The 17159-nt window shown below is 48.5% G+C and overlaps 2 protein-coding genes across 2 annotated transcripts in view; one reads left to right on the forward strand and one right to left on the reverse strand.

Moving 5' to 3' along the window:
* The window catches only part of STRBP (spermatid perinuclear RNA binding protein), a 122529-nt gene extending 119576 nt beyond the window's left edge, over positions 1-2953 (forward strand). The window contains exon 20 of the transcript XR_013999893.1: positions 1909-2953. The gene's annotated coding sequence lies outside the window, so the exon portion shown is untranslated. The remainder of the gene's footprint in view (positions 1-1908) is intronic.
* A 3545-nt stretch (positions 2954-6498) lies between these two features.
* Positions 6499-17159, reverse strand: part of RABGAP1 (RAB GTPase activating protein 1) — a 118516-nt gene continuing 107855 nt past the window's right edge. Inside the window, exons 22-26 of the mRNA XM_081151941.1 lie at positions 12850-12954; positions 11912-11995; positions 11267-11338; positions 9478-9675; positions 6499-8180 (exon numbers count right to left, since the gene is read on the reverse strand). Coding sequence (XP_081008067.1) covers positions 8058-8180; positions 9478-9675; positions 11267-11338; positions 11912-11995; positions 12850-12954 — 582 coding nt within the window. The 3' untranslated portion in view covers positions 6499-8057. The remainder of the gene's footprint in view (positions 8181-9477; positions 9676-11266; positions 11339-11911; positions 11996-12849; positions 12955-17159) is intronic.

Consider the following 17159-nt stretch of genomic DNA (forward strand, 5'->3'; position numbering starts at 1 on the left):
GTGGCAGGGAGCCAGTGGAAGGTTGTGCTCAGATGGTAAAGTGATCACAGAGGCACTTTTGAAATGTCCTCCTGGTCGTGGACCTGCAGGTCTGTGGTTACACATTGTACCTTTCAGTGTCGTCTGGACTTTTCAGCCCAGGGTGTGGTTACCGTCAGCGCTAGAGCGAGGAAGAGACGCCTGGAGTTGCAGGGCTGTTGTGGTGAGTGCCACGCTTCTCAACAGGCAGTCTGACAATCTTCCATCCACAGGCTTTTTCTCTTGCTGTCCTAAAGGCCATTTAAAAGGGCAAGGCGAATGAAACATTCTGTCTCAGATCTAATTTTGGCTTGGTGCCTTGGTGTGTGTGGGTAAAAAAAAAATGCCAGGGGGAGCCCATCCCTCACTTCGGATGGAGTCACATGGCAGTAAAGCTTTATGGAGCCGATTCGCATCTGCTGTGCATGTGACCAGGCCTGCGACCACACAGAGAGGGAGGGATAGTGTCTGTACCCTTAGGAAACCTACGACTACTGAGACAAGGTGTGTGTACAGGTGTATCAGATGGCTGAAGGCCGAGGCACACTGGATGGTGCTCACCCCTAGGTGCTCACTGTAGTTGGGGTAGCAGAGAAAACCCTAAGTGCTCTCCTTCAGAGAGGTTTCTGGGCAAGTAACAGGAGCTGCCATAAAAGGAGCAGTATGGACTGGAGAAAGGAGACCTAACATGAGTGCCTGCAGATACTGTTAGCAGACCCTCAGCAGGCCTGTGTGTGGAAGCAGCTGAGGAGCCTTGGACAGAGAAGTGGCTGCGCCAGCTCCACGCAGTCATCTCCCAGCGCAGCTCTGTAGTGAACTGGCTTCTGTGTGGCCTGCGGACACTGGGGACTGAATCTGGAGGTGAGGGGTTTGGCACTGGGGCATTAGGCAGGTATACCCTGTTAAGAGGGTGGCCTTCTAGGCTCTGGGGGAAGGCTTGGGAGGGTGCCTGGGTAAAAACTTGGGGAACTGGATTCTACCTGCTCTGAGTGCAGTTGTCTTGTCATTGCTGAGGATCTGTGCCTCCCAGGATGTGCTTCTTGGATTTTGCTGCCTGGTCTTATCTCTTTTACAGTGGGTGGGTAACTTCGCAGTTCTGAGAAGGAGCACTCCTTGTTTTCTAGAGGTGTTTCTGGGTTCATGGGAGGGACAAAAAGGACAAAGGTGAGCCTGGCTGTGATTCTGGTCTCCCAAGGAGGCTCTGGAGCTCTAGGCCCTCAGTGTCATTTTCCTGCTTAGGAAAACAGATGGTCAAAAGTGTTTTGTTTTTTACCCCAGCCTAAATATTTCTGCTGTCTGGGAAGTCAGGTTCTTTTTCTTTCTGTTCATGGAAGCGAACTGACAGGGCTAGGAGTTTCAGATGGCGAAGACGACACTCCCTTCCCCACTGGTAGTTTAGAAAGGTATTGCAAATGTCCAGCCTCTTTCCCCCTCTTCCAGGCTGAGCACTGCTCCCATCGAGAACTGGGCTTCTGCCCTCAGGTGGGTCAGTGGCAGGGCACATTGATCCAGGCATGCTTATTTCCTTGGCGTGGTTGTGTCACTCTCCTTGGGATCATCTCACTGCCTCCCTGGTGCTGTGGCCCCCTACACACTAGGATTTGGAATTTAGGTTCCCAGAATCTCTTACCTGATGTGCCATTAGATGCATCCATTTCCCTGACCACGAAGGCACCTCATGCACCAGCCCTATGTGGGGTTCACTCTGCACACCACCTAATGGGGTTGTTTTGCAGCGGGAGCCCTGCCATGGCTGTGTGGGAGGTGGCTTAGCCATCCTTTATTACTAACCTTCCTGGACAGGAAGACTCATTTTTAGAAACTCAACTGGGGAGCCAAATTGCAGGCATCCTCAAGGCCTCTAATCAGGGGCCTTTCTGTATCTCCCAGGAGTCTGTCTTGTGAGCTGTCTCCAACCTCCAGAGACTTCCTTTCCAGGGACTTGAGGAGGCAGAGTGCTCGCTAGAGGTGGGAATCCCCTACCTTTGTTGTCTTCTAATGAGTCATGAGCCACCTTCCTTAGCAGACTTCATATACGTCAGTCCTGAGCAGTGTTTACTGTTTTCTCCCAAAGTATCTTTGAACTTAAGCCTGGCACCAGGGACCCACCTGCTGGTCTGGGCCCAGCTGCATCATTAGAAGGCAGGTCCTGATTAGGGAGAGGGCACTTTCAGGAACAGCGGGGCTGATGGCCCCGCTCCCAAGGGTATTCTTGGCAAGGAGGGCTGGGGCTTGGTCCAGCTTGTTACCCCATGGCCCATGAGTCCTGGTCAGCCAGCTGCATAGTATTCCTGGAGCGGGGCATTGCTTCTCACCCACTCCACGCAGAACTCTTTGGGAAGGAGGCAGCCAGCCCTGGGCCGTCTGAGAAAGGGCTTGCCTCACAAAGGAGTAAGTGGGCCTGCTTGGCGTGGGGGTGGGGGTTCTGAGGCACGGAGAAGACATAGGTACGCACGTGACCTTGGACTCTGGCCTGGTGGTGGCCAAGGTAATTTTTAGAAATCTATTTAAAATATCTATTTACTGTGTTTTTTCTGAATACACAAGTGTAAATAGTATAATTTGCAGTGCAAAGTCTTTGGCAATAACTTTGTTGTGTATTATGTTAAAAAAACTTTGGAAACCACTAGCGCCACGGATTGTCCTTCCCCTCGGGGCAGTGGTTTACATGTAGGACTCTGAACTCGAAACCTACGGCACGGTCAAAGCAGCAGCCTACATGTGTGGACCGTCACCAGTGCCTCGCCCAGAGATGCCTGGCCTTCACCCACAGGGACTCTGCCACCCCAGCACCCACCTCGGGTGCCTTCGCACTGACTGTTGGACTCTGCATAGACTGACCCTCTTGTCTGGCTGCTGTCTGTCTGGAATGCCCTGACATGTTGCATTTCCCCCATTTGGATGAATAAAAATAAAAGCTTCTGTCTTAAGTGGGACCTTCTCTGGTTAAATGAAGGTGCCAACTTTTGATAAAAAGGGTCAAATGTGGGACCACCTTCCTGGCACTCAGGCTCAGTCGATGTGGCAGGATGTTCCCTTCAGGCAAGGGGATGAGGGGGCCAAGGCCTACTCCTGCTCATGGTCCTCTCCACTAATGGTGCACTCAGAACTGACTAGGTGCTTTTCACACACCTCACTCTTAATCCTCACACCTGTCCCCCAGGATTGGCACTACCCAGACATTACCGCTCAGAGAGAAAGGGTCATGCTGGAGAGAGTAGCTTCTAAGTGGCAGCAGCAGTTTGAAGGCAAAGCTGAAGCTCTTCCTCCTGCTCCCCCCCAAGCTTCTGCAGTCAAGCTACCTGGAGCTGGGAGTCCACAACCACGGTGCTGCTGCCACCAGGTAAGCTGAAGGCAGTTTGGATTTACAGCCACATTAGAACTGACAGGCCAGACCCCTGCTCCTATCTCCATGCCAGACTTCTTTGCTCTTGGGCCCTGAAAGGGAAGATGGAGGTGATGGGACCTGGTAGAAAAGGTTGAAATCACACCTCTTGTGATCACAGGCAAGTCTTTCACCTTTACTTTCAAATCTGCAAATAACATCACTTAACTCAGGGGCATGTGACAACTGGAGGGGAAGAACACACGAGAAGAGCAGAGCTTAACAAACTGTACAGGAGCTCGGCAACCCCCAGGAGATGGGCAGAGCCTGCTGCACAGACGAGGAAAGGCTCAGCGGGGTGGCTATCTGGAGTGACGTGCTGAGAGCTTATACCCACCTGCTGCCCACATGGTCATCCTAAAGCAGCGGCCCTGCTGGTCACTGGGAGCTACGGATTGCCCGGGCCAGGAACCTCTCTAGGGGCCCAATTTCTTCACCTATAAAATGGGGAAGGGTAGAGAGCTCAATGCTAAGCCCTCATGTTCAGGGCGCGAGTGCCTCCAGCCATCATGGGGTCCTGATGCTCACCCCCGCCTCCTCCCGGTCTCTGCCCGCCCTCGCCCCCGCTGGATTGTAGATTTGTCAGCATCAGGCATCTCTCTGACCAAGCACTGGGACCCACACGTCTATTACACAGATGACCAGATAGGCTCTGAGGCCAAGCAGCGCCCCCAGGCCTCGAGGGGCCCATGCCACCTGCATACTCCCCTCTCTATAGACTCTGGTTTTCACAACTGTTGGGCCAGTTTAGAGCTGGGAGTGGATTTTTCTCTCCCTTAGCCCTCTCTCTACTCACAGTCCTGCCACTGGGACGTGGGCAGAATTCAGAGCAGACTGGACAGCAACATTCCTGGGAGACATTAAGGTAGATGGTGTTTCTTTCATTCCAAGCTGCCCTCCTCCCTGAGTTCCTAACAAGGCTTAAAATCTGCTCAGTCTCAGCAGAGCTCGCCAGGCGGCCACTCAGCCTGCTGTGTATTTTCACTTACCCTGAGCAGCCCGAGAGCACAGTCAAGGAAGAACCATGGTCAGTTAGAACCACGATCAGCTTCCCAGCATGAAGCCTCACGCTCTTCCACCACAGTTCCCTCCCTTCACAACCACGCTCCTTAAAATCTACAATTCCTTCTCTGTCCCCCCCACCCCCCAACTCACGCACCCCACCCTAAGCATGAGTGACTGCCCAGTCACCGAATCCAATAACCCTTTCTGGTCCTGCCCTGCCCTCACCCCAAGGTAAAGCTTGCTAGTCCTCTGGGTATCCACAGTCTCATTCCCTGCTCCATGTCCTCTCTTGCCCCTCAGCGACAGTTCCTAATCCTAATCCTGCCCTAGCTTAACGGGGACACCCCCTGGGCAGTCTTCCCCACTGTCCTAGCTTCAGCTTCTGTGCCAGATAGGGGCCCTCGGAGCATCTGGCAGTAGTATCTGGAGACACACTGGCTGTGACAAATGGTGGTGGTGGGGTGTGCTATTGACATCTAGTGGGCAGAGGCCAGATATGCTGCTAAATGTTTGACGATACCCAGGACAGCCCCACAACAAAAAATTACAACAGCCTCGGCTGCGGTGGTGCTGCCCATCCAGTTCGGGTAGATTCTGGATACCTCCAACGTGTGTTTCCCAGGTGAGTTCACAGCCATACACTGAAAGCTCCATTTATCTTCCTGGTGTGTCCTCCCTTTTCTCTCACCAAGTTTTCCTTGAATCCAGCTTCCCTATTCTATCACCTCTCTTCAGACTAAATTCCTTGTGACTATTTCCTCCTGAAGGATTGACAGGGGACTTAAGATTTTTAAAGGAAGTTGGCTTAAAACTCTCCAGTGGTTTCCTTCGAACACCTTGCCAGGATGGCCTGGGTCTAACCCGCCGGCCGTCTCCTCTCCCACTGCGCTGCCTCCAGCAGACTGCCGTGCCAGCTGCTGTTCCCTCCCCTAAACACTCCCTGCTTCAGCATCCAGATCCCCTCGCTGTCAGCGCAGGAAGCTCCCCCTGCCAATACACATACCCTCCCTGTTCTTGCAGGATCCCACACCCCTGCTACAGCACTTAGTATACAGGTACAATTACTCTCATCCTGGGTCTCAGCATTTAGGGGACCTCCCTGGGAGCAGGACCCCGTCTGGGTCACATTAGGCCTGTGTACCGAGGTGCAGACTAATGTACAAACTCCTTGATCTGGGCTAGGGCACAGCTGCAGAGGTGAGGATTTCTGCTCAACACCGGGACCCTTGGGACTGGAAAAGCCTAGAAAAGGCTGTCCTTCTGGACTCTGCCCCAGGTGGCCAGGAATGTAGATCCCAGAAATACACCCACCAGGCTGTGAATGGCAAAGGGACCCCACTGTGCTCTGGAGGCTCTGCCATGGCCTAGGCCCCTTGCTCAGCACTTGCCCAGCTTCAGGGGGGCTCACTCACCACCTTCCCTTCTTCATGGCCTGCATCTCAACCCACTTCTATCCAAAGGCTGGGTGTAGCTGGGGTCCTGGAAGGCAGGCAGGTCAAGCAGAGAGGGGGACCATGGCGTTGGGGAGCACTGCTCTTCTTCCTGCTGCAGAGAGGGGGTGAGGTGGTAAGGATGGCAGAGGGTCTGGGAGCCTCATCCCACTGGTGCAGGGGATGAAATAACTTTAAGACGGCTCTGTCCATGCCACCACTTGGGTTTCAGCAGAGCACGTCTGGACCCCAGGTACTCTGCCTGCCTTTCTCCTCTTCAGCTATTTCTCCAGCACATTCACATTCTGGGCGGGAATTCCCACTCCCATCTCAGCCTGGTGAGAGGCTTTTGTCTTTTAAGGCTTTTAAAAGCACCCTTATGGTTTCCCTAAAACCTCAAACACACAAATGGCACCTCATCCATGGCCGCTGTACTTTTTCTCAGAGGGTCAATGGTCACGATAAAGGCATAGGCACCAGCCTCCTTCTCACCCCACGGGCCTGGCACACCTTAGCTGCTTACAAAGGGTCCAAATGAAGGTGCTGGCTGAGGCTCACACGCCTTATCTGACAGCACAGAGGGCGGTCGTCTCTGACTGCGGGGGGTGGGGGTGGGTGGTGGTAGGAACACATACGATAAAACTGGTTTTTACAAAGCAATGCTGTTTGTACCAAAATATTTAATGAATATGCTGTTAAAATAAAACCAACAAGAAATAGTAATACAATTTTACTGGTTTATATTTCAATTCATAAAGTTAACACACTGAAACTACCCTAACACAATATCCACGCACCTAGTTTTAGACGGGCTTACAGCTGTTTTGGTAACTGAAGGAGAAAGACACAAAGTGGTGGGGGGATGGTGTGGGGAGAAGGGGTTGCCACTTGTTACCTCCTGTTAACATGGATGACCTCAGCAAGTGTCAGTACAGCCAACAGGAAAAGATACAAAACAACCCAAGTGCCTACATACAAACCAGCACCTCTTGTAAAAAGCTACTTGCAACCACGCAGAGAAGACAACGAACCATCTGTAAGACAGCCTGTCAGCACATCACTATATAAATTAGAAGTGTTGTCTTTTTAAAAGGTGCTAAACCCTCCATTCCATAGTTTCGAAGTGAAAACTTGCAGCCCATCTGAACAGCAAGGTTTGTGCCCAGCCACACTCCAGGGAGGGCCCATCAGGGAGGGACACAGGCCAGCAGGACGGGGCCTTGGCCTGTGCATCCTACATGTACATTTACACAGACACACACAGCTCAGTGTCCTCACACAATCTGTTGTGCAAAACTCCTGGAATCTCAAAGTGAGGGAGCTCCTCACAACTCTCAGAATGGCAGGGAGGAGAGCAGAGCCCAACAGACCTCGAGTGAAATTAAGTGCCCACATAACCACATAATTAAGTTGTGCAGATCAGTCCTCATCTGGAATTTAAACACTGTCATTTGTTGGGCACTGGGAAAGGATTTTTTTTTATATATATATACACATATACACACATGACACATTGAGCAAAATAAGATTTGTCCACGTTATGATTAATCCAGTCTCACGGTCACCCACCCCAGCCCTGTGAAGTCATTTTGGCAACTAACACTAAAAAACAACAGGAACCATGAGAGTTGCATAGAATTGATCCGAAACGTGAATAATGCCAAACCAAAAACCTGTGCACTGTAGAGTTTAACAAACTAGGTGGCTTCTGCTGCAACCATGAAACCCTCCTATTTAAAACAAAGTGCTTCTCCGTTACCCCCCGGAGGACCCTCTGCTGGCACTGAAGCAGATAAGAATTATTGGAGTTACTGATCCTCTGCCCCACCCCACCCGCGCCACAGTATATATAATATGTGTATTAAAAAAAATTAAAGGTTTAGAAAAAAACCAACAGCCTGAAAGGATCCACCAACTCTGATAATGTCATCTCAGCCTGTGGGCTGGGTGAGCCTGGGAGGTCGCCCCGAGGAGTGATTTTCTAGAGCGTCCAGAGCAGCCGTCGGGCTAGCAGGCCTGTTAGTGTCAGTAGTTAGGAGAGCCTTACCCCAGAGGCTGCCTGCTTCAGGAGCTCTGGTCCAATGACCTACCAATATGCTTCTAGGAATCTGACTTAGGTACATCTGGTCCTGGGACATGTCACAGAATCACACATCTGGCCAAAGAAAGCAACAAAAGGTGTCGTGTTTTCTGATGGTGTCTGGAGGCTGCAGCTGCTTTCAGCAAGTCTCTTTCCCTTGAACCCCGGTTGCTGTCTTTATGGAGCTCAGTGTTCGGTTAAACCATGTCTTCTTGGCTGCCTGCACCTCGTTTAGGGCAAGGCCCAAATGGTGCTCCAAGTCCTGCAAGAGGAAGACTGCATGAGGATGTGGCTCCTGCTCCAACGATGCTGCCTCCCCAGAGCTGGGCCAAGACAGGAATTCAGTCTATTTACTTTTGAGAGGTGTCTGGAAATTGCCCCCATCTCAAACTGGCATAGAAAGACCTGGAATGCCTAAAGCTGTGGGATCTTTCCTAGTTAAGCCCTCCTTTCTTGCCCAGTTTATTAAGGCCACCTCCTAAACGAGCATCTCTCTCCTGTCCACCCACTGCACACCAGGCACACAGAGCTCATGCCAGCTAAGACTGCACCACAGATTTCCAGGAAGAACCTTAAAGTCTACACACGAGCAAGGCATTTGAGATGTCAAACTGGGCCTGCAGACTCTTCCAGCTCAGCACCCACGTCCACCACCCCTACTTACTGGGCAAGCCCGTGCCTCCCTCTGTGCTGCTCAATATGCCGCTCCCTCCCCCAGGAACGCCCCCCTCTTCTTTCTCTTATGCAGCTGCAACCTGTCCATTCTTTGACCACAGCTCAAGACACTGCTGCCTTGGTGAGGCTTCTCTTGACTGTCCTGGACAGTCCCATGAGCCATTCTCAGCTCTACAGCCCCAGCATTGAGAATAGGTCCTGGCAAAGAGCAGGAGCCCAGTGAATGTGTGCGATGTGGGAGAGCAGCCCTAAGCTTTCATCCTGAACTTGGTTGCTCGTGCATAGCACTGGTGCTGATGGAACCAGCCATGAAGTGCAAAGGTGACCAAAATCAGCCCTAATTCCTTCACCAGGAAATGGAGGCTCAGATAAAGTAGGTAAAACATCCAAAGTCACAAAGCAAGCTAAGTGATGGGAACTGGGACACAAGAGCCGGCATTTACGAAGCCCACAGACACTGTACTAAACCCTTTCTGTACACTGTCTTTGTCAGTCCTCACTCACCATCTCCACTTGAGATGAGTCTGGAGCGCAAAGAGATTACTGACTAACCCAAGGTCAGAGACTTTGATAGTACAGCTGTGATTTCGAAGCATGTATTCTCTGCTCCACCTAAAAGCTTCCAAATTTGATAATTCTCATCATGAGAAAGTCCAGTGCTTAGAACAGGCCAAATAAACATGCACTAGTAAATGACAAGTAACACTTCTTCCCATGAGGTCTGTAGTCAAAGATGAAAAGGGAAAAGAACCCCAACCCATAAAGGTCATCCCTGGAACTTGCAGCCCACACCAGGAAACCCCTCTTGCTGGGTCCGGGTCATAGGGAGCCAACAGCAGAGGCAGCTCTTGGGTCCCCAGGGCGCCTGGGGCCACAGCTGTTACCTGTATTTTACACTCGGCCTCCACCAGCTGCAGCTTGGTCTGGGCCAGCTCCAGTTCCATCTCTCGCAGCTGGTTCTTGAGTGTCTCCTTCTCCTCATCTGTGTCGTCATCTAAAACTTCCTTGGTGGCGCTGATGCCCTTGACACGCCCTTCTTTGTTGAAAAACTCTCGGCAGCGCTCACAGTCGTCTACTTTTTGCTGAAATTGAATGTCAGATGTGAAGAGGCAAGAGAAACTGGCCCTTTAGAAGGTGTGAGCAGCCCCCTCCTGGGCAGACAAGAGGCAGCTTCTAAGTCGGGCACGACAGCTTCTGAGACCTACTCTCTGTAAACAGGCAGGCAGCCTGTGGGAAAAGCCACCTGGTGTTAGACAGGGAAAGCAATAAAGAGAGCCTGACGTCTTGATCCAGTCGGTAATCCCACATCTAGGAACCTCGGCTGAAAACCTGCAGCAGCAGTGACAGGTAAGATTTATGTACAAGGATTTTCACTGCAGAATGAAAGGTAAGGGAAAAGGATGGAGAAGCTACCCAACACCCAGGAGAAATTCAATACACTGCTGTATATACACAGCCTCTGAGTACACAGCCTCTAAGAAGTTACTGAGGAATTTTTCATAACATGGTAAAATGGTACACAAAAATGTATACATAATATGGTTAAAATACATACCATCGTTTATCAAAACAAGATGCCACCGACTGTAAGAAACATCACGTTATGTTCCTCTAAGGAAACGTTCTGCCAACTAAACCACAGAAAGCCCTCAGTTATAAAACCTGCCCAACTTCAGAGATGTGAAGTGAGACATTCGTTCTAAGCATGCCTTAGAATGAATGAATTTGTGCATGTTAAACAGAACAAAGACTGAAAGGACATACACTAGAGTATTCACAATGGTGATGTTATTTGTGGGTAACAAGACTATAAAGTGGTGGTCTTTTTTTTCCTTATTTACTCTTCTAAATTTTCTGCAGAGTAGTTTTAGAATCAGAAAATAAATTATATTTAAAAAATAGCTACTGCTGGTTAAACACGTCTTATGATGGGGGCCAGGCGGCATCTTGCTCCAGGTAAAATGTTCTAAGCAAGCATGGCCATGAGCACAGAACTGCCCCTTTCCTGTCCACTGAGTCGTAACAATGTCAGGAAAGCATCTTTCAGTAAGGACTCATATTAGTAAAATTGGTAAGTGCTCTAATACAGGGACAGCTTAAAGAGAGAAAGCACCAAGTTACAAAAGCTCCCAAACTGGCAACAACTATACTTTAAAAAAAAAAGCAAGTCCTCGTGGTGGCACTTGGACGGTTATGACAGAAGTGGGCTCAGAGGGGGAGTGTCCCTACTCTAAGCACGAAGGCAGGAGTGAAAAGTCACACCAGGGGGTCCTGGACTCTACCCCACCACAGGCAGAGCCCACACTCCAGGCCTGGTGCTGCGCAGCCCTCACTGCCCACGTGACCGCACTTGGGAACCTGGTAGCGCTTGTTTTGTTGTTTTCGGATAACTATCCAGAGGAGGATGTTCTACACATTTATAAGGACAAGGGCCCCTGCATTTTGAGATCTAAAGCCAGAGCTCTTTGGATCTCATCTGTATCTCCCTGCAGAGGAAACAGGCACAGTATCAGCTGTCAATTACTGAGCCAGGCGTCCCATCAGGTATTTGTCAGCTTCTCTCACTTCTGCAATCAAAACACCCCCTTACCCCCACACCCCGCAATCTGCTGTGCTGATTACAAACAAACTGGCTCAGGTGCTATAAAACTTCTTTGGTAAAGGAAGACTTACCCGAATTTTCTCAATTTCCACTTTATTGGCTGTCTGCTGCTTCTCCAATCTTTCACTCAACTGAGAACAAATCTAAAGAAGCAGACATAATATCAAATGACAATCTCTTGAGCAATACCATCACTTGCACACTTTGGGCTCGGACAAATTCTAAGGTGGCAGCTGGACGACATTAAGCGGAATGAAGATGGCACCCAGCAGGCTGCTACTGCTGGGGAAGCCGAGAGCTGATGGTGAACAGAGGCTCCTCTGTCCACACTCGAAGGCCACTGGTTTTCAAACACTTGCAGACTCATGAGCCAGCTTAAGATTCCAGTATAATAAGGGACAGGACCAGATCAGTTATGTTCTTAAAACGTAAACAGCTAGAGAGAGAACTGGTTTGGCACCTCGTGACCACACATGAACATAAGGCCACAACTCGAATCTGAAATGCTCCCAAGAACACAGTGTGGCTTCCCTTATTAAGTGCCTATGTGTGCTCTACCAACACGACCCGAGATCGCGCCCCTCTCTACCCTACCCTTGAGAACCGGCGAGGTGACTTATCAGGGCCGGAAGCTCTTGGGCAAGGAGGGGATACATCTCATCCAGACAAACAGGGCTGCCAGGGAACACGGCCCAATGCTGGGTGCGCGGACCTACCTGCTTGTAGTCACCAATGATAGAACTGTTTTTTTTAATCTCCGATTCTGCCTTGTCGAGTTCCCGCCGACACATTTCTTTTAGCTGCATACATTAAAAATGCAGGAGTTAATGTTTTAAGGGAAATCTAAAGGGTTTTCCTGAGAGTGCCTGACCTACTCTGGAAGGGCTCTAATTCACTCCCTCTTCCTCCTCTCTTGGCAGCACTAACCCCTGTTCTTGATGCCAGCAGAGGAAGAGAACAGTCAAAACTTCCAAAAACACCCAACCCCACTCTGGACTGGGGCTTCTGGCGAAGTTCCTCCCTGCCTGTGAGCAACCTGACCTGTGGCCTGAGAGGAGACAGCACAGAGCAGACTGAAGAGCTGATGGACAGACCGCTGCCGCTCCAGTGACTGACCTCGCGCTTGTGTAGAAAGTGCCCTGTCACCTCGCACCTCAGGCAGTCCTGGCTGAGACCAGAGGGAGTTACCTTTATGGAAAACTGGGGGGAAGGAGAAAGGGGGCAGGCCCAGGGCACCCAGCACCCAAAGCTCTTTCAGTGGCTGCAGGCCTGTGCCTCCAGGGACTGCAGAGCTAGCTGTGGACAAGCTTCCGAAGTTTGCTGTGAGGAAAGGCCAGCGGACAGGGCGGGAGAAGCCAGACGTGTCAGGACGTCTGCTTTCCTTCTGCAGAAATGCTAACCCTACTCTGTCACTCAGATACACACACAGGAATGTCTCCTCCCCAATGAAAGATGGGCTTTGCCCCACTGTCTCCTCCTGCACTTTAATTATTAAGAACCATTATGCTTTACACAGTAAATAAAAAAGGCCTCTGGAGAGAAATTTGAGCCAGCTGTGTCCGGGTTCTCCAGTGCCAAAAGGAAGCCTCCAGCCAAACCCCCAACCATCAAGTGCTTGCAAGACACAGGGACATGGGCGGCAAAGCTCCCTCACCCGAGCAGACTCTTCCTCCAGCCGCCTCTTCTCTTCTTCCGCATCAATCAACTTCTGCTTGGTCACGAGCAGCTCCTTATTCAGTGCATCTGCCTTTTCCTCGGCCTGAAACATTGAGATGCTGTTCCCAAACAAGCACCGAGAACCAGAAGGGAAGGGCTTGAATCACCCAGCACAATCCCATTTCCAGATGAAGGGGAAACTGTGATCAGGACGGGGAAATGATATACCCAAGGGCACTCTTAAGACTAGGCTCATGCCCAAGTGCCTGGCCCAGTCTGTGGCCCAGAGGTAGTGCAGAGCAGTGATTAGGAACACAGACAGCCTTTGGCATCAGACAGCCTGGGTTTAATCCCATCATTCCCTGACCACGTGCCACTGGCCAAGTCACTAAAGTCTGTCTGAGCTCCAGGCTCTTCATCTGAGGGATAAACTGTGGAAAGGACTCAGCACAGTGCTCATACATAGTAAACATTCAATAAACGGTAGCTGTCATCATCAATAGTAATAATAAATTCTGGTTTTCTTCCTCCAAACTCTCAGTATTTCCTCTGCTTCATCAAACAAGTTCTGCATTTCGCTCTCCTTGACACCTGATAAAGAGGCCACCCCTTTCCTGGCATCCTGTTTTTATTACCTGAAATGGCGATCCTCCACCCCAGTTTCTTTCTAAAGCATGCAAAGGTCTGGAGGGCAGACCTGTGGGTCCAAGTGAAAATGAAATGAGTCCCCAACACGGGACAGTAAAAAGACAATGAAGAATGAACGGCTGTAGCTTGGTAGAGGGAGAGGTCAGGAAAACAGGGCAGCACCTTCTTACAGAGCACTAGACACAGGAGGTCTCTGCTGGCTCCTTATACACTGCCTCCTTTACCATGGGCAGAGGTTTCCCTGAAATCACATCAGCTAACACAGTGTTACAGCCCCTGCACTCTCCACTAGACCACACGTCCTCTCACGTGTCTTCTTTGGGAGGAACAGGTTCCAGAGGCTAACATGGAGAACTCAGAATGGCATGATATGCAAACTCCAGAGGCCACTTATTATGGCAAACTCTCATGCATTGCAATTAAATGGGTTCCTACAAGTAAGGCCTGTCCTTTCTGGGGGATGGCTTATCACCTCCGGCTCAATCTCCAGGAGAGATCAAAAGAGCAATGAGAACCAACAGGAAATAACTAGTGAGAGGGAAGTCCTGTTAAAGATGCGGTTTTGCTTTAAACAACAGAATGACCTATTATCTCTCCGTCTGTCCCTTGGACTTGGCTCATGTCTCCTGAGCAGCACTCTGGAGCCTGTGGCACATACTTCTGTTCTCTCACTCACTCACCATCACTGCCACGGTAGATAATGATTAATCCTAAGGCTGATTCTCAGAAGCATGGAACAGGCAGGTCATGAACTTTTCTAACTCAAGTCTCGCCGGTGCACCCTGACTCCCCCCAGCTCTCATGATGTAAAGCACAGCTAGAACCCAAAACCAGGTCGCCTGATACTGAGCCAGCATCTGTGCCATCACTACAAGAGCTGAGCCCCAACACTGGGAAGGTGCACAGACTACAGGCCAACCCAGCAAGGGGCCTCTAATGCCACTACAAGGTGCACAGTCCACTCTAGTTACATGAGACAGAACAGCTGGGGACATTAAGCATATATCCAGACTTCCACTTCCGGTGATGAAAGACTGACAGGGACCAGACTTACCCCCCCACTGTAAACAAAAACTGAGCAGAATCTATGAAAGTACTGTTTCAGACACTGGAAACAATAAATGTGGAAGTGTGGTTCCTGGGAGAAAGAAAACAAACAAGGTGAGCCCTACTGCCACTCTGGGTTTCAGCCCAGAGGTACACTGTGGACCAAGGGGCAGGTGCAGCATTCCCTACAGAGCAAGCCTCGGAGACGGGTGGTGGCTGGATGCCGTGGGGCAGAGCTCTGGAGATGAGAGAGCTCCCAAACAGCTAATGAGGCACAGGAAGTGATAAAGTGAAATTGTGAAGGCAGAAAAGGAGAAAAAAAGGAAAATACAACAAAGAACAAACAGCAAGATGGGAGACTTATATCCACCATATAAATAATTGCATTAAATGTAACTGGTCTGAACATACCAATTAAAGGGAGATTATCAGACTGAATTAAAAAAGCAAGACCCAACTATATGCTGGCTACGAAAACCCATAATAAATATATAAAGGCACATATGTGTTCAAAATAAAAGGATGCAAAAACATGTGCCACGCAATACCAGGAAGTTGGAGTGGTTATATTAACAGACAAAGTACACTTCAGAACAGAGTATTAGCAGGGAAAAGAGGGACATTTCATAAAATAAAAGAGTAACTTCATTAAGAAGGTGTAAAAATGAGAAATCTATACATAAATTCAAACTGCAGGAAAGAAACTCACATAACAAAGGAGAACTAAACAAATGCAATTAGAGACGTCCCGCTGCTCTCTCCATAAGTGACAGAACAAGTGGAGAGAAAGCCCGTGAGTCTATGGAAGATCCCACAACATTCAACCAATTGGACCAAACTGACATTTATAGAACATTCCACCCCCAACAACACACACACACACACACACACACACACACACACACACACACACACACACTCACACTCACTCTCTCTCTCTCTCTTTACAGGTGCACATGTGACATTCACCCAAACAGACCATATGGTAGGCCTTAAATATACTCTAAGATGATTAAAATCAGAAAGGAAATGTACTCTGATCACAACTGAATTAAACTGGAAATCAACAACAGAAAAATTTCTGGAAAAATCCCTAATAGTTGAAAATTGAACAACACACTACTAATTAACTCACAGGTCAAATAAGAAACCACAAGAACTAAAGGAAAATAAACACAGAGCATTTCAGAGTGTGTGGGGTGCAGCTGAAATAGTGCTTTGGGGAGATTTAGAACGCAATGCTCATTTGAGGGAGGAAGAACAGTCCAAAATCGATGTTTGAGCCTCCTCTTTAAGAAGCTAGAAAAAGCAAGTTAAACTGAAATAAAAGTGAAAGGAAATAATAAAAAACAGAAATCAATAAAACAAAACAAGTAAAGAAAAAAAATCAATGAGCCCAAAAGCTGGGTTTTGAAGAGATTAAAATCTGATCAACTCCTAGTCAGACTGATTCAGGAAAAAGACACAAATTATCAGGAATGAAAGAGAAGACATCCCGACAGGTCCTTTAAACACGAAGAGAAGAAGGAAATATCAATATTTCCAAGAGAGGAAATATCACTCTATACCTATACATTTGACAACTAAAATGAAATGAATAAATTACTGGAAAGACACAAATTATTAAAAGGGACACATGAAGAATTAGAAAATCTGAATAGCACCATATCTGAAAATAAACTGAATAAACTTTCGTAGCAGAAAATAATTTATAATTAAATAATTTCCTAAGAAAATTCCAGGCCCATGTGGCTTCACTTGGGAATTAAAGATTTAATTGAGAAACAATCCTACATAAAATACTTAAGAAAATAGGAGGGAACACTTTCTAGTTCATTTTAAAAGGCCAGCATTATCCTGATATCAAAACTAGACAAAAACAGCTATAAGACAGCCCTGGCTGGTGTGGCTCAGTTGGGCATTGTCCTATGCACCAAAAGGTTACTGGTTCAATTCCCAGTCAAGGCACATGCCAGGGTTTTGGGCTCGATCCTCAGTGGGGGGACGTGTAGGAGGCAGCCAATTGATGTTGATGTTTCTCTCTCCCCCTCTCCCTTCTCTTAAAAAAAAAAAAAAAAAATCAATTAAACGATTAAAAAAACAACAACTCCAAGTTTCTAGGAATGGAAGGTTGGTTTACATTGAAAAATTGATTTACTTTACACCAGATTAACAGAATTAAGAGAAATAGCAAATAATCACCTCAAAAGATTATAGGAAGCGCATATGACAAAATTCAACACCCATTCATGACAAAATGACAAAAACTCTCAGCAAAGAGGAAGCTTCCTCAACCTGACCTATGAGAAAGCTGCAGCTAACATCTGCAGCAAGGCAGTGAGGCCCACTCTCACCTTCCACGTGGTTCTGAAGGTCTCAGTGCAGGAAGGCAAGGGAAAAAGGAGTCAAGATGGAAAGGAAATAAAACTGTCTTATTCAGAGATGATTTGGCTGTGTAGATCTAAGAAATAAACCAAAAAGCTACTAGAATCATAAGTGGATTTAGCAAGGTCACAGGATACAAGGTCAAATTTTATTTCTAGAAATTAGCAATAAACAATTGGAAAATGCAATTAAAAAAGTAATACCCTTTACAACAGATTAAAATCTGTG

This window comes from Miniopterus schreibersii (assembly GCF_964146895.1).
Source record: "Miniopterus schreibersii genome assembly, chromosome: 11".
NCBI classification, from domain to species: Eukaryota; Metazoa; Chordata; class Mammalia; order Chiroptera; family Miniopteridae; genus Miniopterus; species Miniopterus schreibersii.